The 21,348-nt window shown below is 49.8% G+C and overlaps 1 protein-coding gene across 5 annotated transcripts in view; it reads left to right on the top strand.

Moving 5' to 3' along the window:
• Nucleotides 1-8,765, top strand: part of GPAM (glycerol-3-phosphate acyltransferase, mitochondrial) — a 59,037-nt gene extending 50,272 nt beyond the window's left edge. For all 5 annotated transcript variants that reach the window (XM_081823548.1, XM_081823550.1, XM_081823546.1 and 2 more), the window contains 5 exons: nt 769-846; nt 1,482-1,622; nt 2,801-2,990; nt 4,200-4,258; nt 4,927-8,765. In XM_081823548.1, the coding sequence (XP_081679674.1) occupies nt 769-846; nt 1,482-1,622; nt 2,801-2,990; nt 4,200-4,258; nt 4,927-5,043 (585 nt within the window). In that variant the 3' untranslated portion in view covers nt 5,044-8,765. The remainder of the gene's footprint in view (nt 1-768; nt 847-1,481; nt 1,623-2,800; nt 2,991-4,199; nt 4,259-4,926) is intronic.
• Nucleotides 8,766-21,348: the final 12,583 nt, after the last annotated feature.

Consider the following 21,348-nt stretch of genomic DNA (forward strand, 5'->3'; position numbering starts at 1 on the left):
CGCACTCATCTGAATGTGTCCTGGGACATTTGTGTGTACTTGTATTCTGAGTATGGCCCTTCACAGCGTTCTTTGCATATGGTGTATTGTCGCCCTGTTGGGGAATCTGTTTTGCATGAACCTTGGGGGACAGGGCGGGATGGGATGGGGTGGATAGAACTCCCAAGATTGACTGTGTCCTTTTCCTGGGTCATTTTTGAGTTATTTGAATATTTGTCTCCTCCTCCACCACCTCTCTGTACAGCGTTTACCGTAAGGTGCATTTGCAGGGAAATTGTCTTATGATGGACAAGAAATCGGTGGTAGGGGCCTGACGAGCAGCCCTTCTGAGGACCGGCTCCACCCACTCACTGGGTGCTCGTCCAGACACAGAATGAGGGCTTTTCTTGGGCATTGCCCTTGACCATGCGTTTATCAAGAGGGTGGGCGTTGGGAATCTTAGGACTTGCCCAGTAGGACGAGGTAGTTGATATTGGAAGCATTTGGCAGTTACTTTGTACAGTGTTTTCTGTCTATAAAAAGGTCAGTGACGGGGCATCCGGGTGGCTCAGTCAGTTAAGAGTCTGCCTTCGACTCAGGTCATGATCCCAGGGTCCTGGGATTGAGCCCCATGTTGGGCTCCCTGCTCAGCAGGGAGCCTGCTTCTCCCCCTCTCTCTCTGCCCCTCCCTGCCCCCACTTGTGCTTTTTTCCCTCTCTCAAATAAATAAAATCTTTAAAAAAAAAAAAAGGTCGGTGACTTTCATATTTAAATGCCTTTTCTTTTCAGCCCTGCCAGACGTTTTACCAGATTTGCCATGAAACAGTAGGAAGGTTTATCCAGTATGGCATTCTCGTAGTGGCAGAGGTAAGAGGAATGGCTTTCCTTCGTTTGCCTTTATTTAGTTTGCTCTTCCTTATCTTTTCTACCAATTATTTTAACCAGTGTTACAACCGATTATTTTAGACAATAATTACATTTGATATGTAGTCAAGTCCACATGAAGAGAAAAGTAAGAAAAGGGAGAGTAAAACATCTTTTGGGATTGTTTTTAATATTTTGGTTTCTTTTGTGTAACTGGTGTTGTCTAGAACATATCTTGACTCCATGATACCTGAAAGTTTTCATTCCAAGAGGAGATGCTTCACATATGCGCCTGCTTGTAGCTTGCACACACACATTTTTCTCTTTTGAGATTTTAATTTTTGTCGATTTAGTGTAGCGGGTATGGCCTGGGAAAGTAGGTATTAGTTTAGAGGAGGTGAGGATATCTTTATTTGCTCTGTCTGGTAGCTTCCCCCCGCTGCCTCTTCCTTTCCTTCTTTCCTTCCCCACTGTCTCCCGAGTGACTCCGAGTTTGGAGCCGGAGGTGGGTTGACACTCAGTGGCTAACGGAGAGGAGTAGGGAGGCAGGGAGAGGGGCTGCTGGCTTGCCATCCAGGCACGCAGATATCCGTGTGCCCATGCATGTTTATTTCCTGTTCGCCATCTCTTTGGCATAGCAAGATGACCAGGAAGATATTAGTCCTGGTCTTGCTGAGCAGCAGTGGGACAAGAAACTTCCTGAGCCTTTGTCTTGGAGAAGTGATGAAGAAGACGAAGACAGTGATTTTGGTGAGGAGCAGCGAGATTGCTACCTGAAGGTACTTCGGTGAAGAATTCTGGTGGACGTTACAGGGAGGAGTTGAGGTTTTTGTTGCCCCTAGTTAATGAGGTTCTTAGAAACTGAGCCTCCACTGACTTATTCCCATTTCTGGCATCCATAAGCCAGCTGTGGCCCTTTCTGCCTAATAAAGGCACTCAAATGTTAGAGGTGAGCGAATACCCCCAATTGCTCAGTTTGGGTGCAGGTAACGGAAAAGGAAGCAAAAGTGCAAATTCGGGAAGATGAACATCGTGAGTGAGACCCTTCCTGACCCTCTCCTCACAATGCCCAGGGTGCAAACCTATTTGCCCACACCTGGCGTTCCCTCCTGAAGAGGCAGGACTGTGTTCAGTCACCAGCAAGACCAGGCAGCGCGGGCCCAGGATGGTGGAGAGATCACTCCTCAGCTACCACGCCCGGTGGCTCTTTCGGAGTGCTGCTCAGTCTTGCCAGTCCTCCCCAAATTTCTTACCTTGAGCCCTTTGCCTTCAATTAAAACAAATCTCATCATAGGAGAAACTTGAGATGTTTAAAAGATAGATTGTCCCTGATTTGTAATTTTATAAGTTAATAATGACCCATTTTTCCTAATACCTTAAATGGATTACTCTAGAACACCCCTGATTTACACACACACAGTCAGGACATGTGACTTCTGGAGAGTCCGCCTGGCCTTTTTGGGTGCGATCAGCTGTGAGATGGGGCAGTGAGAGCCCCCTCTGCCACCCAGCACCCCATCACCACGACTGCCACTCCCCACTGTGCCAGATTGTGGGCCAGAGGCCACGTGGGGTGGCAGGAAGTGAGGGCCGGGGAGGACTGAGGTGACCTTGGTGTCTTGCCATGTGCCCTCTTTCACACTTGAGCAAAACCCGGGGCGGGGCGGGGTCCAGCCTGGGGACCAGCTATGCTCAGTGGTGACGATATGTCAGTCAAGTATGCCAGTTTCTTCCAGGCAGCTGTCCAGTAAATGCAAACCTCAGATACTGTACAAAACAATGACCCCCGTACAGGGCCCATTTCAAAGCCAGAGTCCTTTTCAGCAGAGGGCCTGTGCCCATGGAGCGGCGGGCTGCTTCCGTCTGCCCCAGGTCCGGCCTCTGCGGGAGTTGCTGTGTCAGCGTGCTTGTTCTCCCCCCTTCTCCGTGGTCTCATTCCCCGCTCTTGCACTCCCAGGTGAGCCAGTCCAAGGAGCACCAGCAGTTCGTCACCTTCTTGCAGAGGCTCCTCGGGCCTTCGCTGGAGGCCTACAGCTCCGCCGCCATCTTCATCCACAACTTCAGTGGCCCGGTTCCCGAGCCTGAGTACCTGCAAAAGTTGCACAAATACCTGATCACCAGAACGGAAAGAAGTGTTGCTGTATATGGTAGGCCTGTCGCTGCTTCGGCTTCTTTTAAAAACTCTGCCTTTTTGATGACAGGAATCTGCTGCTTGTAGACCGTAGGGAAGAAATGCAAAATTTTCCTGACCTCTGACTTCATAGATTCCTGTTGTCTGTTTCGGGATGTTCTGTAAATGGGACGATACGGTTCTATACTCTTGTGTGTGGCTTTTTTCACTTAACATAAGTGAGAGTCCTACGTGTTCGTGCATGTGGTTGTTTGTTTATTCTTGTTGCTTTATAGTGTTCCCACACATAAATATCCACTGCATTTTATTCATGCCCATCACTGAGGGAGAGTTGGGTGTCTGCGCTTGAGAGCTGCCGTGACTGGGGCTGCCATGAGTGTGTTTGAAGGCGTCGGCGCGAACCTATCTGCGTGTAGGCGTAGTGTTGCCTGTCAGAGCCTCCGTGGGCCCCGCCGGTGGTTCCTGGGGGCGGGGGGTGCCCGTCTGCACTCCGGCTGTGGCGTGTTTCTGGGGCTCCACCTCCAGCCCTTGCTTGGTCGTGATAAGAGGTGCGACTGGGGTGGGAGCAGTGTTTTATACGGTGATGGCTTAGGACCAAAACCGCTTGGAATCCAGACTTTTTAGAGCCAGACGGGCTCTAGAGATAATTTCCCTCTAGACATCTCTCCATATCCATGTAGACCTATATGGTTCTATATTTCTCTCCAGATAGGTAGATATCTGGAGATAGTCACCCACTTTATAGATGAGGAAACTATCGTAGATCACATAGCCAGTTAATGGGCACACGTGGGTTCAGCACTCTTTTTCCGACCTCAAGATTCGTGCTCTTTCTGGTTCCACTGATACAGGACTCGTCTGTGCATCACTTTGCAGTTGAACAGAATTTCTACCCACTGTCTTGTTCGCTTCTCTCAAAAACCCGCCGAGATGGATGTTGTAGGTGTTTCTCCTTCTCTTCCTTTCTCCCGTTCCCTCCCTTCCTCTTTCTGTCTCTCTTTTCTTCTTGCTCTTTTTTGCCTTAAAAGATGACAGAATAGGTTTAAAGAAACAGCAAGTCCTGTGAGACCTCCCAGGTTGCTGGTGGCAGGAGTGAAGCTGGACCTGAGTCTGCCGACTTGCTCAAACCCTATCCAGGGCCTCCCACACTTTGTTACTGTAGATGTTGGGGTTTCCGTGTTTGCCGGGCATCAGCTTTTGACAAGGTCTTATGCTTTCCCTGCAGCTGAGAGCGCCACTTACTGCCTCGTGAAGAATGCTGTGAAAATGTTTAAGGATATTGGGGTGAGTCCCCACCGCTTATGGTAGGAAGGCGTGTGTTACCTTCTCGCTCTGCTCAGATCTCGTCTGTTTGAGCCACCTGCATTTGGGGCGGGCCCTGAGACAAGCAGTTTCTGCTGGACTGATCATGAGCACATTTCTGGGGATTGGAAAGGGGACGGGCATGTTGAAGGTGAGGCCCATCAGTACAGATTTATTTGAATGTTCCAGAATTTTCCTGGTTTTCACCTTCATCCCCAAACCGTTTACATATAACAGGTCGCAGTGTGTTTCGACATGCTACTGCAGTTTTCGGCAGGGATGTTAGTTATGTCATATGATTTTCACTTACTGTATTTCTACCAGTATTGCTGGAAGTTTCCTCCAGTGTATTGTACTCCATGTGTCCTATGGGACAGGAGTTCCGTGGGGGTACTAATGGCCTTTGTAAGGGACTCTTTGTGACTTTGTTCTAACACAGATTTTAAAGTACAATACGCTGATTGGACTCATAAAAACACCACACCTGCATCCGTAACCCTACTCGTGAACACCCACATGTCTGTTTACTTAAAGCCAGGATACGGTTTTATGTGCCTTGACTGCCTTTTGGGGTCTAGGACACAGGTCAGGGTTGGTGGCAGAAATATCTTCTTGTTTTGGTTTGTCTTTAATTTCAACTTTCTCTCTAGGTTTTCAAAGAGACCAAACAAAAGAGAGTGTCTGTTTTAGAACTCAGCAGCACGTTTCTACCTCAGTGCAACCGGCAGAAACTCCTCGAGTACATTCTGAGTTTTGTGGTGCTGTAGGTTACTCCTGGCACCTCTGGCAAGTGGAGGGCATTGGACGAGTCCCTCGTAGGCTCCAGCCTCTGGCTCGAGAGCTGAAGGTGCCGGCGTGTGGGCAGGCTTGGCCTGTCCTGCTGTGACGTGCTGGAAGACAAGTGCCTTCCCCTCCACGGGGCTGTGCTAACCCCTACTCCGAGATGACACGGCAGCCTCCGCGTGACGCTTGGGGGCTCCCCGGCTTCTGCTTGCAATTCATCGTCAGTAGATGACACAGTGAAATCTCAGAAAGTTATTCTGGAGTTTATTAAAGATTTCCCTTTTAAGTATAACCGTTAAGGACTAAATTACTGTGATGGGCACAAAAATGTAGATTCATTCTAGAACCGAATCTTATAAAGTATTCTTAATACTGTCGGATAATTTGTCGGTATATTTTCTGATTAATGGTTAATGCTTCCTTTAAACATAATTGAATCATCCGTTCACTGTTTTGTTTTTGTTTTTGTTTTTTCAGTTTTATCTTTGCCAATAGTAGCTAAATTTTAAAGGGGACACCTTTCATCCCAAAGTGCTTTACAAATGAATGGGCTGATCTGTATCACACCCAGGTATCACTGTGCTGTCCTTTGCGGTCAGATTTAGAAAGTGTTTGAAGAGCTACATGAAAACACAATATTAGTTTAGGTCAGAAATAGAGCTAATGTGATCAAAAAGTCAACATCAGGAGGTAAATTTGGCCGGCAAAATTCAAGGTAAACTTGGCCAGAACACTGACTTTGAACTTTTGCTCATATAAAAAAGTGCCATTGAGTTTTAAATGACCAGCAAGTATTTAGGAACGACTCCTGTTTTATGTCTGTACCCCTTCCCACCCCTCAGGTGGCACCTGCCTCTCCCAGGTACAGCTGTGTCTTGGAGATTCTCCAGCCAAACAGCAACTGTCCTAACGATTAGCTTGGCCTGATAGACTGTGTGAGCGGAGAGTGCTGCGGCTGGAGGCTGCTGACCCAGGGCTCTCATGTACTGTGTATAGCTTGTGCACTGCACCCAGTCCATGGGACTGGTGCCCGCTCAAGTTGTGTGGTCTACAACCCGTGTAGCCATATATGTGGGAGCCCTGTGGACTGCTCAGTGGCTGGAGGCAGTTACGGATTTTTAGCTGTGAGGAAAAACCATGGTTTTTAACAAATATGTATGGGTTATATGCCTAAACCCTGATGTCACGTAGCGGTTATTATGAAAAATTGTCTGTTCATAATGGGTAGGTGCCTTCTTAGGAGGAGGGAGCATAACTGTTCATTGTGATAATTACGGTGATTTCATAAAGATCATGTGATATTAAAGCATTTTCTAATAGCTTGTTGTTCCTTCTCTCCATGGTATTATGGAATTAGGAATTTTTCCTGATGAATATTGCATATAGACTTTGAATTTGAAAGTACTGAGAATTAAGTTTGTACTTTTATAAGCTTGGACTTGAAACACTAATGGTAGCCCATGAATGTGCTGTGTGTGTCGGGAGAAGGAGGGGGACTGATCGGTATTTCATGTCGTATGAAAGATCTCGTTTGAAACTCATAGCAATAATGCTGTGCTGTTGTGAGCTTTTTCTAGTCTTCTCAAATTCCATGTTTAAGATCTCTCTCTTCTCTATAGGAACTCACGTACCCTTAAGCCATTGTCAGTGTTATCGCGGCTCCGGCGTGGACAGGGTCTCCGCGTGGTGGCGCTCCTTGCACTCACGGGGACAGAGGAGCAGTTCTGTTGGCCGGAGCCCTGCACGTGGGGGACGTCCAGGGAGACTTCGTTATCCCCGTGGGTGTTCCTTTTCCAGGCGGGCAGTCACTGCACGAGTCTTGCTCATTCTCTCTCTCAATTATAGATCTAGGATTGCCCGAGCACTCTCTCAGTTACCTGGAAAGTCAAGGTTGGGACTGCCCCGCCCGTGGCTTCCGCTAAGTGCTGCTGCTGAGTCAGCCTGAGCAGGGCACGGTGGCTGCCCTGGCTTCATCTTCCTTTCCAGTTGTTTTCTAGAAATATCATCAGATGCTTTGGGGAATGCAATGTATGATTTGCTAGCTCTCTCGCAACTTAACTCACTGTGAGAATAAATATGCATGCTTTTTGTAATTAACTGGTGCTTTGAAAACCTTTTTTAAGGAAGAAAAATCTCAACCAAAGTGATGCTCATCCAGACAAGCTGACCCGGGGTTAATTTTAGCACAACTCATTCTTCAGTGCCTCATTACTGAAAAACAAATATATGTCATCACAGTCAGGCTTCCAGATAGCACTGTTTTTGCTTAAAGATTTATTCTCACTGTTTTCCAAAAGCGAATGGCTTCCGTGTAAGATGATACAAACTAGGTGCTTGTAAATAATTTACTACAGTTTACTCTCCTGCATTTCTCTAAAACTGAAATGCATGCCCTCCAGGGGAAGACTGTGAGTCAAATTAAAAAACAAAATCCAATAATAAGCAATATGAATCTGCACGCTTTCCAACCGAGAATGTCCTAAGTGATTTCAGAAAAGAGGAAGGATTTTTTGCTCCCTTAATTTCAAGAAAAGCAAAGGGAAGGAACTTGTGTGAGACGCATAGAACTAGTAGTAACAGGGAAAGTACTCCCAGGTCTTCCTTCTCAGATCTGTTCAGTCTCTCGAAGTCACGAGGATGAGTGGAAAAAATACATCAGGGATTGCCATGAATGTAAACTCAGATTGTGGAACTTTTAGGCACCTGAAGGGGAAAAGCATTTCCCATGGTTCTCCATGCAATCTCTGTGCTCTGTGAGATGTTCATAGGTGTTTTGTAGAAGACGTGTCGCTGGTACGATAAATGTGTACGTGGATCCTCTTTTTCAGAAACTCAACAGTGCACTCTGGCATGGCGTGGGCTCAGGGCGTGCCAGTCCCAAGCCTGTTTAACCCAGCATTTCCAAACTGTTGTCACTCTAGGACCTCTGTCCCCCTTGGTATCCCTATGAGCCTCTCACTAGTATGCCATGGAAAACATTTTGGGAAACACTACATTAGGTAGTTTTTTAAGGGGACAAAACAATACGAGATGACATGGAGGCAGAACTTGCATGCATTTTGTACAATCACCTGTTACAGTTAGTGGATGTATGCCCACCCCTCCGCCCCCCGAGACGATAAGCACAGAAACCTAATATAGGCGGTCAGGTCTCTTTCCTTTGATGGAGAGATCAGCCGTCTGTGATCCTGGGTTTTTCCCTGAAAGTAATAAAATTAACACAAGGATTAACTGGGGTAAATAATTAAGGTTTTAATTCAGATCTAGAAGAAAATACCGCACAACCGACTGCAGATTTTTATCCACAGATAGTTCTAGTGTTTAGAAATGGTAAGACCAATCATTGAAGTTTATAAGACTTAATTTGGATGTAAATCTGTTTTTTAAAACACTCTTTTTAGGAACTTGAGACTTGGCATCTGGCGTTCTAGTTTAATACAAACTAATGATTGCATTTGAAAGAATTTTGACTTTATTTCTAAACATCTAAAGCTCTGAAATGCCTTGATGGAAGGTGTTATTTTCCTGTTGTACAAAGAAATGTTAAATTGTTGTAAAAAGAATTACTATAAAGTACTGTGAAATAATACTGCGTGATTTTGTGAGCGAAACTTATTTGGAAATGTTGATTGATTTTTATGCCTGTTAATGTATTGTAAGAAGCACAGAAGTGTAGTTTTGTTTTAATAAATCAAAAATGAATATATTCTTGATGTCTTGCATTTGTAGTTAAAAGTTCCTGACACAATTCATTAGACAAACAATTGTTCTTGTTTGACTTTACATAGAACTTTATTAAAATGCTTATAGGAAATAATCTTACATAAATGTATGAGCCTGCAGTGCATGGTTTTATTACTGATCCATAGCTCTCCAAATTTGATCAAGCATTTGCTCTCCTTAGTAAATATTCACATTACAGAGATACACTTTGAGTTTTTGTCAAGATTCCTTTAAACTTGGTGCTTCTCTCCTATTTTTATGTACTGAAGTGTTAGCTTTTTTCCCACCAGTTCATAATAGTCGCCCAAAAAATATTAGTTGACTTTTTTGACAAGTAAGGCAAGTATTTTCTTACAGCACTATTTTCTGTGGCTCCTTTGAAATCACACAAATGCAGCCTTCTCAAGAAGAGTGTGCCCTCTGGAAAGGGAGCGAACAGGTGCCTGGCCATGCTGTCCATGTCGTTTGGGTACGTAACATGGCTGTGAACCTGACATTCAAGACCATCCCATCTGTTCTCCACCAGACCCTCTATCTGAACTTTGTACTTTCCCCCCTCTGGTTTGCTCTGGAAGATCGTTGCCAGGACTATGTCCTTGCCCTCTGGTGCATTCATTTCTTTCTTTGCATTAGCAACTCTCTTGCTGCGGCCAAATGTGACCTTCCCTTTATCATACAAAATTCAATTTTTTACAACCACTCACTCTAAGTGGATGTTCATTTTGAAGGCTAATCTCTTAATGTTCAGTTCTGCCCACTCATTTTAGTCCTGTTTATTCCGTTTTTTAACAACTGGCAGTCTGTCTTCTCTACACACACATCTAGTGAAATTCTTATGTCCCTCAGCAAATACGAAGGCTTTTCCTGGTTGTCCACAGCCCCTGCGATGTCCATACCGCAGCCTGGCCTCTCAGTGAGATGCTGCTTCTGCCCTTCTAGCTTCCTTGGCGCTCTGGTCTTCTGTCTCCATCAGAACTCCACCTTCTCCAGCTCTTCCTTGCCTCCCACCCCTTATCAGATGATCCTGGTATTGTTGCTGGAGCCTCTGAGTTAAAAAAATCAATTTTGTCTGAAATCTGTTTTTATAAGAAGGAACCCAATTTTCATGTGTCAGTGCAACAAACGATGTGATCATGTACACTGGCTTGCTGGGCCCTTTCTGTCTCGTCAGCAGCCAGTTCGTGCCTTCTGGCCTGGGAGACAGCGGCTATGAAAGCACAGTTCTAGATGCCCCTTCCAGGAGCCAGAGGGCAATCCGTTGTTGGAAGAAGGTTGACCTTGCTCATCTGAGTTAAGCAGGGATGAGGTCTCAAAGCAAAGCTTTGATGAGGACCACTGGGTAATGTTTAACCACGCAGGCGGTGGGCATCTGAGTCAGCCTTTGATGTCGGGCTCATTGCTATGCCCACATCAAGGAAAGGTTATGTCAAAACAAGCCAGGGTTGCACCTGTCAGTGGCCTTGGTACTAGGGCCAAAGCTTCTGGCAGGGAGTGATGAGAACAAGTGCACAAGCTCAATTTCTAGCTTTCTGGGAAAACGTCTTGCCACCTTCCCATTGCAGGACAGTTGAAGATTAGAAAGAAAATCCATACAGAGACCCCCTCAAACACCTTTTAAAGTCCTTAACTAAATAGCCAAGATAGAGAACTTCGTAGAAGTGACATGCCTACATAAGGCAAGAGCAGATGTAGATAACCTTTCCCCTTGCTTCCTTTTGGGTTCTTTATTGGTGGGCTGATCCTATACCTAGACCCCCATTTGCCTGCCATGGTCCCTTTGCTTGCACAGAGTTGAGCAGGAGGAGAGCCTCCGAGGTTGAAGATGGCTAAAACTGGCTGCCATTTATCGTGTGTCCGTCATGGTGCAGAGCCAGAACTCAGCAGTGATTGCCATAGGTGTGGGAGGAGGTTATCCAGAGAACGTGACCTCCCGCAGGCTGGACCAGGGCAATGGGAGGCGCCTCACCTCTCCCCTGTACATTTCGCCTACTATTTCGGCCCTAGCAGCCATTTCAAGGAGGTAGTGCTGAGAGAGGAAGGAGTTGTTCAGATCATCTGGAGGGCTTCTGTGACGGAACCCGGTGAAGGTCTCTCTGAACTTTTAAGGTTCCGGGGTGGAGATCTACTTGTCTTGCCACCGCCCAGGACAAGCCTCATTAGTAACTTCCCTTGCTTGTTTACGGCTGCCGCCTACCCATCTGGAGTGGTCTGCCTCTTTCTTTGGTGTCTCTTTGCCCTTAGTGTACAAGGGCCAGTTTGTGAAGGATCATATGATAGTATTTTTAGTATCCTGTGTGTCAAGCACCATGCCGGTCACTTGGTGGTGGTCCTCAAGACCACCTCAGAGGAAACTGAGGCAAGGTCATGTTGCCAGCGGGCTGTGATCCTCAGCATTGTGTTTTGAAGCGCTCAGTGAAGGCACTCAGCCTCCCTGGTGGGTTCACGTCTGGAAGAGAGAACGGATAACATTGACCCGGAATCTGCAGGTGGCATTTATTTGGGAGGTGTTTTGAGTGGCAGGCAGGCTTTGGTTGAGCTCACGCCGAAGTCTTCCACTGTGTTCACTGGGTTGGACAAGTCACTGTCTCTTGTGGAGGGAAGAGGTGAGGTTCCACTCTGTCGCCCCCCAGGGCAGCCTGCGGTCCTGACCCCTCCATCTGGGGTCAGGAGAGCTCCCCTCCCCTACAAAGCACTGAATAAATCACTTCCAAATCTGCACTCCTGGCACAGTAATGGTATCCACAGGGTCAGAGTTACGTAATGCTCTAAGGCTCAAAACAGCAAGTCATTTTTTTAATGGAAAGTTAGCTTCTATCTCTAGATTCTGAAGTTTTACAGAATCTGCTTTGTAGGAGCCTTCCAGCCTCATTAACTTTTCCCCACTGAAGTTCCCGCTCACTGGAGGCACAAAGCAGGCAAATTAATTTGGAAAGAATGTCTCAGATGGGCAGTGGAACACAGCCATTGTTTTTGATCAGGACGAAACTTAATTTTTACTGGCAACAACGTTCCATTGAGATCATTCCCAATGAAAACTCATTGTGCTCTCTAATCCATTGTACCAGGGGCATCAGCGTAAATGGTGTGTCCATGGTTGCTGTTTTAATTCAATTTTATTAACAATAAAATCTTGCCAGTGCCCAGGAGACAGTTCTACATAAATTAAGGTGAAATGTACAAGTTGAAAGAGTACTTGTCAGAAAGGGCATTCAGATCTCACGACACTGGAAGGGGCCAGAATGGGACAGACATCGAATTTCTGCAGACATAGGTTTCTGTAGCAGAGATGACCCTCAAGCGCAAAAAGACGCACCAGGAACCAGACAAATTCCCCGAAAAGATGTGAGGAAATCAGCTTTAAAAATTACAGAATAGGGGCACCTGGATGGCTCAGTCGTTGGGTGTCTGCCTTTGGCTCGGGTCATGATCCCGGGGTCCTGGGATCAAGCCCCGCGTCGGGCTCCCTGCTCCGCGGGAAGCCTGCTTCTCCCTCTCCCACTCCGCCTGCTTGTGTTCCCTCTCTCAGTGTGGCTCTCTGTCAAATAAATAAATAAAATCTTTTAAAAAAATAAAAATAAATAAATAAATAAGAATTACAGAATAATTTGAAGGGATGAGATGCTTGGCTACGCGTAAAGTAACCCCTGGCAAGGTCTTTAGTGATACAAAGTTCAGCAAGTCTGCAAACTCGAGTCAGTAACTGTTTCTATCCATCTGGGCAAACACTTGATTTCTCCCATTTGTAAATTACAGCAGCGAGTCAGAGCCCCATGCCTATCATGGGGAACTGAGATGGGCCAGTGGGCTATGCTTTGCAAGTATAATTCATTCTCCCAGTGCCATGGAACTGGGTCTTCTGGAAGCAGAGTTCTTGCAGGAGATTCTGTAGGACTCTGTCTATACCCTCTTGGCCACCTGGGGGTCACTCAAGAATGTTCCAGCACCCCTTGTCTGCCTGGATCTCCCTGCTGAGGGCAGTCTCTGGCTGGGAAGCATGAGGGGCCCACAGAGCAAGCCAGAAGTGCTGGAGTGTTAACATCCCAAGAGTGACCCTCCACCAAGGAGGGGTGGGAACCAGAAGATAAATAGATGGCTTTTTTGCCTCTCATTGGAACAATTCAGAGGACCCCCAGTGAGATTAAGCTCCACCGGCCATGGCAGTGACCCACTCATTATACTTTTTTCTTGGCTTTCCCTCTTCTGTGTCTCCCTCTGCCTGTCCCTTACCGGTGCTTCCTGGCGCCAGCTCACACATACATGACTTGTAGACAAATTCTTGTTTCAGGAGCTGCTTTTAGGGGAACCCAAACTAAGACAGCCGTCATGACTACTCGTTGGCTAGCTGCTGAGCTGCAAAGCGATGTTAAGAGTGTTTCCAGAGGCTGCTAAGTTGGACTCACCAATGCACTGTCATGCCAGCTAGCAGAACAATTAAAGAGAGAGGGAAAGAACCTGACTTATCTAATTCCCAGTTTGCGATCCATGTTCAAAGATGGTGATGAGGAATGATCTATAAACATTGCCCTGCCTCTTTTTGCTGGTTGTCAGTGGGAAAGATCAACATGGTGCTTGGAGAGATCAGCATTCAGGTGGTAAATGTTCGGGGAGTGTTATTGTTATCAGTTGCCAACACTGACAGGGTTTAATAGGCGGGAGAATAAGATACAAAGTGTAAAGTGAGCAGCTCTCTGTCTCCTAGGAGACACGGGACTTTTCCCAAGAAACGTTCCCTGGAGGCAAATACAGAACCTGCTGTGGGAGATGCGGGGGGGCGGGGGGGGGGAAATGACTTGGGGGGCAGGGCACATGGCAGAGTCAGTCTTCTGCTGGGTCTGGAAGGCAGGGTGAGAATCAGGCGGTGGGAACAGGAATCTTTGCAGAATCTCACTCGATAATTAAATTTCACAGAACTATTAAGTTGCGCATGTGCAGGACCCATGCGCATGGGTCACCCGTGGGCTTCATTCAGCCCAAAGACCTGCCTCCTTCCGTAACTTTGAAATGCCAAACAAATGGAGTCAATGTGCAAGCTGTCAAAAAGATTTCTAAATTCTAAAATTCTAACTTTTGTTAAGATTCCTAGAAGATCTGGCAACAGTGGGTCTGCATTCCACCTGGAAAAATGGGTTCAGATGAGGCCTGTGGCTTTTAGTTTGTTACAGTCCCCTCCCCCGCCCCCACCTGATTGCTCCCCAGCACTGAGGTCAAGGGTCAGAGGTCACTGAATCACTGCACTTGCTTGCAGTTTTTAATTTTTTCCCCCAAATACTGAGCAATGTCTCTAAATGCATGTCTTTACTTAAAATGACAAAAAAGAAAGCCATCTGAGTGTGCAGATGGGAAAGGTATTTTTTTTTAGGGGAGAATAAAATGGTACATATTGAGCACGAACTAATTGCTGGTCGCTGAGCTAACAGCTTTCCAGGCACGCCAGCCACTCCCCATTATACAGATGAAGTGGAGGCAGAAAGTCCTGGGGAAAAGCCTCAAGCTTCTTAAAGGAAGCATGACCAGCCTAGCGCAGGAACATTTGTCCACCAAGCCCCGGGGCTGCCTTGACCTTGAGCTTCTTCCTGAGTGCTTGAATTTCATGATCTGGGTTTGGTAAGTCCCCACAGTCCCCACATTCAGGGGTGGGTTAGGGGTGAGGGTAGTGGGAGAGAGAGCCCAGGGACGCACTGGAAGTGGGGCCTTATGGTCACCCCTATGACTTGAAGCCCGCCTCCCAGGACCCACAGGCCTCCCAGTCCTGCCTCAGGACTCACACCCGCCCACCCCGGGACAGAGAGATGTTTCAGGAGGGGATGTGAGGGCTGGAGTTGAGTGTGACAGATCGGCGAATCCCAAGCCTGGATGAGGAAAAGCAGGCCATGACCAGGAAGTCACGGGTGACTCCGTGTTCACGGCTTTCTTCAGGTACAGAGCCCTGAACTGCCAACATAGTTTTGAACAGGTAGGGTCCCTCGCAGGAGTCTTGGGGCTTCTGGGTTAACTGTCTTCCTGACTTGACTGCTGCTGACGTGTCCATAGCTTTGTGATTCTGTCAGTGCCTAGAATCTGCCCAGGCTCCCTGGCTTCCAGTCCCAGCTCCCTCCTGACCAGCCCGGGGACCTCCCAGCTGTTTCTTGATTACCCGCCTCCACCCACAGGGGATACAAGGAAATAAGGAACGTTCGGGAAGCATTTAGCGCCAAGCCTGGCACATAGGAAATACTTTATAAATGTTAGCTCTGTCAAGGCTCTGTCCCTTTCCAGATGACTCAAACTTTCCCCAGGACCCTCTGCTTTTTCTACTTCCATCTGCCCGCTCTCCCTCAGCCGGAGATCTCCGGAACACTCTGGTAAAAGCTATGCCAGCCACATGACGGGGCAGCATGGTCAGGAACAGTGCTTTGTGCTTCCCTAGCTGAGGTCCTGAAGCCTCCGACGGCAGTTGGCCCCAGTCTGATTCCACCTGTACGGGGAGGCAGGGTGTGGCCACGCCGGCTCCGTCCACTAGATGGTGCTAGCGCCCCACCCAGGGCTCCTGGACCCGCCCAGACCGCAGGACTAGACGGTGCGCTTCCCGGAGGAGGGGGGGGTGGTGCTTTGAGAAGCTCCTTCTGCTCCTCAGCAGCCGCGGCCACAGTTGAGACCTCAGGATGGATCCTCCAAGGGGAGGAAAGGGAAGGGAAGAGACCGCAGTGGGGAGGGGTGGGATAGAAAGGGCAGCAGTGGGTGCGGTTCCTGCGGCCCTAGGTCCCCTGTCTGCTGTCCCAGTGGAACAAGGATGCCAACGGGTGAGGCCCCAGGGAGCCCTGTCACCTCTGCCTTGGGCTCATGTCTGTGACTGTGTCTCGGCCCATCCCCTGTGTTAGTTCAGGCTCTGGCCGCTCTGGCCACTCTGTCACGCTCTTCGGTCCCCCTGCCCCCTGTCCCCTCTGCCTTGCTGTCCGTCTTCCATGAGCCTTTCTGCTCCTCCCAGAGCCCTCCAAGACCACATCCCCCTCCTTGCACTCACTGCTCACTCTAGTCAAGCCCAACCACTCGAGAGCCTTCCTTAGACACGCCCTCCTCTGCAGCCTTGTCACCACCTCTGCACGTTCAAATCTTCTCTTTTCCCCCCTGGGTCACCTGGAAGTGATTGTTCTTTCTTCTGAACCCTCGTTGCGTCTCTCCTATGGCACAGGACACCTTCATCCATTCCACTGAGCTCCTACTGTGTGCAGCAAGGTGCTGAGCAGTGGTGAACAACACTGACATCCCGGCCCTCGTGGAGCTTGCATGCCAGGCGCTGAGCTCGGCCTCAGAGGAGTGAACACGAGTGTAAATGAAGCACAGACGAGGATGAATGAAGCTAAAGGGGTGCTGGGGTGCTGCGAGAGAGCATAACTGGGATGTGGACTGGGGGAGTCTTCTCTGAGCAAGTTGACGGTTAAGCCGAGAGCCTTAAGGCTGACAAAGAGCCAGCTTTGCAAGGGGGCTCAGGAGTGGGCTGCTTCTGCCTAGGGGGCAGCACGAGTGGGGCCCTGGGACTAGGACAGGAAGGTACTAGCTGTAGAGAAGCTGGGAGAAGGCTGGAACCCAGCACCAGAGCACAAGGTAGGAAGTCACCGAAGGGAAATCAAGGCTCAAGCCCTTTAAAGGGCACTGTTGCTGTTTGGTGTGCCGCGGCCTGGGGGGAAGGGGAAGAAAGGAAAGCACGATGCACAGAAGATGATGGTGTCCGGGACACGGTGGGAGGAACTGGGAGAGTGGGCCCACTGGGATATGCTCTAGAGATTGACAGGCAACTCTTCCCTATCACAAAGGGATGGGGTCTCGTGTCAAGTTGAATACCAACTCCAGTGGCTTGGGCTGGGGTGGAGGGGTTCTGAGGCCGTGTGTCCTCTGAGAAGCCAAGGGTGACACGATGGAGCAGCCAGCTCCCGGGTTGGGCGCCGGAGGGGCAGAGTGACCTGGACAGTCGATTTGACATTTGATTCATAGACTCAGAACTTCCAGAGGGCAGGAACTGTGCTTGATTAATTGTTGAGTCCCAGAAAGCATTTCCTGGGGTGGACTCCCTTGGGCAAAACAAGCATCAGGATTTGATGCTGCCAACGGGGCTGGAGCAGGGTCCGCTCTGCTGCCTGCCCCTGGCTGTGTGAGGAATGCTGGCTATGCATGCAGACAGTGAGGGGCCAGGCTGGGCGTGCTCTTTTCCCCTTTGCTCCGTGCCCACGGGGCTCTAAGCCCACTTGGCCCTCACTGCTATTGCTTAAGCAGCGAGCTCTAGATCCCTCGTATTCTCCCTTTGGTGGTCCCGCCTGCCTGCTTCTAAACCTCTGGAAAGTGGAGTGCTTTAGGAGTTCCGTGGTCCAGATGGTCTTGCAGAAGGGGACAGTGGGTGCCTCCCACACACCCAGAAACACATCCCGGATGCCTGAATCAGATCCGAACTTCAATCCTAACAAAGATTCTACTGGCTGTAAACTGCCTTCCGAAGGCTGCCCTGTTCGGTCTTGTTTACAGTGTCAATTTCGCACCTTACTAAAGCTGAGATCCACAAAGCAAGCGGGGGGTGGGAGGGAGGATGTGTCACTTTGCGCCTGGATCTGCGGGAAGATGGCAAACGCTGAGGAGGGGCCTGGGGAGGGACAGGAAGCCGAAAGGCTAGTGTCCCGCGCTGCAGTTTTGCTCCGGCCCTGCCCCTCTGGGACCGTAGAAGCTCCGGAAGCCGGAGACCGCGGCGCGGTCGAGGAGGACCGTCTGCACTTCCGCCGCTAGAGGGCGCCAGCACCCTTCAGTGCGGCCGGCACTCGCCGGCGCCGGGCTTGGCTGGAAGGGCCGCTGATAGTGGGCGAGGTTTGGGGTGTCTCCGGGACCTCAGGATGGACATACTGTAGTGCCTGGAACTGCTGTCTGGCATCCCCTGCACCCCCTCCACCGCTCCGGTGCTCACACGTGGCCGCTGCTTCCTTGGGCCTCTCGCCGACCCGCTCTGGCCCCACTATTGGCCATGTGAGCCCTAGAGTGGGGACTCCTGGCCAGAGCCCCCCACCCCGGTGGTGAACATTAGAAGGGCTCCCCGAGTTGGCCCCAGTGTGTGTGGTCGGGTCGGCCCGTCCAGGATCCTCTGGGTGCCTCCAGCCCCCTCCCTACAGGGTGACTTTCCTGGGGGAGCACCCGTCTTTGGCCCGTCTGTCCCTCTCCGCGCGCTTCAGGCCGAGCTGGGGGCTGCACTCAGTAGGAGCTCACCGGATGCGCTAGACCCGCGTGTCTCCTGGGGTCGCCTCCCCGCGCGCTGCTGGCTGGGGTGGTGACAAGGCCTTGGCCCGCAATGAGTGGGCGGGAAGGTGGTGTGGCCGGAGCTCAGCCCGTCCTGCCGGGGGAGGCTCAGAAGCCGCGGGGCGGGGGGCGGAGGGGGTGTGTGTGCTGGGGACCCTGAGTGAGGGAGGAGGGCCCAGCAGGGAGGAGGGGGGAGGGGGAGGCGGGACTACAGACCTGGAGGAAGGGGAGGAGGAGGAGGGAGCGGAGGGCAGTGAGCCGCTCTTAGAAGCACGGAGGAGGATTCAGACAGGCAGGGAGGATCTCTACCATGAGAAGGTTTGGCCTGGTGGCCACCCCGGCTTGACACTGTTCGAGAACCAACCCATGGAGCTGGCTCTGCTTCCCACTTCCAAAGCTGTTTCCTCCAGGCTGCTCTGGGCCAGGGAACCAAGGGTGGCGGGGGGATGTTTTCCTTATTCTGCCCTGGCCTTTAACCATGGGGCCAGGCTCTCTGGAGGACGCACGCAGGGAGAGCCACCATCCTGGGCTGCTGGGACCTCTGTGCCCCACAGGGTCCACGGAGGTCTTGACAGCTGTGGGCACAGGTGTGGAGTTTCGACTGGTGTGGCTCTTGCAGCCAGCGTCTCTGAACGTGGCCAGCCTGGGGGTGGGGCTGCATAAAATTCTTGGATCCCCGGCCTGACAGTGTGGGCTGTGGGCAAGCCGGGCAGGCTGCATTTTCTTCTCCCAGGGGATACAGCTTCTACCCTGGCAGCTGGAGGACCCTGCTTCTGTGCTAACCTCCAGCAGCCATTTCTCGGGTCTGAAGATAAATATCCTCACTGTGTATAGGGCTTGTCTGAAATGTTACTATATTTGATTTTAAATGTCATTGGTGGATGATTGTCATCATCAAGAGAGCCTTAGCGATGGATGGACATTGTCCAGAGGCCGAGGACTCCTACAGAGTCTGTGGAACACAAGGGAGTCTAATGAAGGGAAGGGCAGTGGGTAGGAGATGGCAGCATGCTTCTGAAGGCCAGGATGGAAGGAGGAGGTCCGTTATCTATGCAGGTTCACCGGAAACCAGGAGGCGGTGGGCCATGGCCAGATTTCTAATCATTCTGCATTGCAATGTGACAGTAAGTGTGACTTTTTTGGAGGAGAGGCTCAGAGAGGTTTAGATTCTTGCCCGGGGCCACACAGCAAAGCAGAGACCAAGCAAGGCTCAGGAGGCAGATTTCTGCCTCTAGATCTTCAGAGTTCTTTCTTCAAAATATTTATCCACTTGGTCAAATAATCTCCACCGCGTGCTTACTGCATGCTAGGCACTGAGGACAGCTTGGGGTCTGCTGGGTGATGCAGACAAGTTGACAGGCCACATAAGGATGATGGGTACACAATGTGACAAACCCAGGCAGGGTGTCAGGGTGGCTCAGAGGAGGGACTTACCTTGGCTGAGTTGGGTAGCAAGCAAGACTTCTTAGAGGAAGTGAAAAGTAGTTGAGCTCTGACGGAAGAGAATCCAGTAATGTGACACCCCACTGAGAATGTCCCAGGAGAAACAGAGAGTAAACACTAACAAAGGGACAAATAAGTAGCAGAAGTCCCTGACATGTTGGAGCTTTCTAGTCCCTGGTAGCAGGAATCCATACCCCAAGGTGACTGGCTCTGGGGGGGGGAGCCGGGAGTGGCCAGAGGCCCCCAACTGGTCAGTGGGGGGGCTGGGAGTCTACTGGCCAGAGGCCTCTTGCTTTCCTTTTTTAAAAAATTCCTGGAGAGAAGAGTGTAACAAAGCCCCACGCTTGCCTCAGCCGGCTTCAGCAATTGCCGACTTCAGGCCAATTCTGCTGCGTCTGTTTCCTCCCTGCCTCCCCCACCTCCGGATTATTTCAAAGCAAATCCCTGACATCGGATCACTTTATCCATAAATATTTCAGCAGGCAGCTCTAAGGGATAATGAAACTTTAAAAAAACATAATCACAATAGCATTATCACACCTAAAAACAGCAGTTGTTCTAGTCGGTGTTCAATGTTCAATTGCCTCAATAAATTTTTTTTTTAACAGTTGGTTTGTTCAAGTCAGGATCCCAGCAAGAGCCACACGTTGCATGCAGTTAGGTCTTTTAAGTTTCTTTTGAGCTGTATTTTTTCCTCTCTCCTTCCCCCCCCCACCTTGCAAGGTGTTTGTTAAGACAGCTGGTGCATTGTTCTGTGGTTTCCCGCACCTGCTGTTGGCATCCTCAGGGTCCTGGATAACCTGTTCCTCTGTCCCCTGTATTTCCTGTAGTCTGAAGTCTGGAACTTGGATCTGGAGGCTGGATCCCATCCAGGTGCAATTTTTGTATCTCTGGCATTCTTAAGCACAAAATCAAAAGGCAGCCTGCTGAGCAACGTGTGTGTGTGTGTGTGTGTGTGTGTGTTTGCCTGTGTGTGCACACACATGTGCATATGCCTGTGGGCTACTTTCTTCCCCCTTTGGCCCCTTCCCAGCAGCCACTGCTTTCCACTGTTCACAGGCTCCTCTCAAGGTTGCAAAACTCCTTCAAGGCTACTTGCCAAACAAAGAGAAGGCCAGGAAACCATAAAAGTATCCCCTTTGTCGAAGTCAGTCCCTGGGATGCTGCCGCAAAAAAGCCTTCTTCAGCGGGGACACAATTCTTTGTGATGTCTGCACATGAGTTTCCTCCTGCTGCCTCCTTCTGTTGCTCATCTTTTGACTTAGAGTATTGAGGATCCAGCCTTCTCCTCCCGCTCCCTCCCATAATTCCGTGCCAGCTCAATGCCAAAGCTGAGAAGTCGGATGTGAACCTCTGGTTCTGGCCCCGAAGGTCCAGGGGGCCGAAGTGACAGTAGTCACCCCAACGAATGCCCAGAGTGCCCTGGAAACCCGAGGAGGGCTGGGGGAAGGTCAGGGAGCACGGGTCTGCTCTCTGCCTCCCCTGCGGGGTGGGAAGCCCCACGCAAGCCAGAGACGGAGTGTGGAGGCGACAGTGCGAGTGGAGAAAGAGGCCTCGAGCTCGCCTTCTAGGATTCCTGTCCTGGCGGCGGACCTGTGTGCTCTGAGAGCCATCCACCAACACACGGGGTTTGGGGAGGAAATACCCGCAGGGAAGACAGTGTCATTTCATACCCTCACGGTGTGTCTGGTTCCATGGCCAGACAATGGGAAGGCATTCTTTTTTTTCACTTTTATTTATTTATTTATTTATTTTTTTATTCTTATGTTAATCCCCATACATTACATCATTAGTTCTAGATGAAGTGTTCCATGATTCATTGTTTGTGCATAACACCCAGTGCTCCATGCAGAACGTGCCCTCTTTAATACCTA

This window comes from Leptonychotes weddellii, chromosome 6 (genome assembly GCF_054177405.1).
Source record: "Leptonychotes weddellii isolate Sample4059 chromosome 6, ASM5417740v2, whole genome shotgun sequence".
Classification (NCBI taxonomy): Eukaryota; Metazoa; Chordata; class Mammalia; order Carnivora; family Phocidae; genus Leptonychotes; species Leptonychotes weddellii.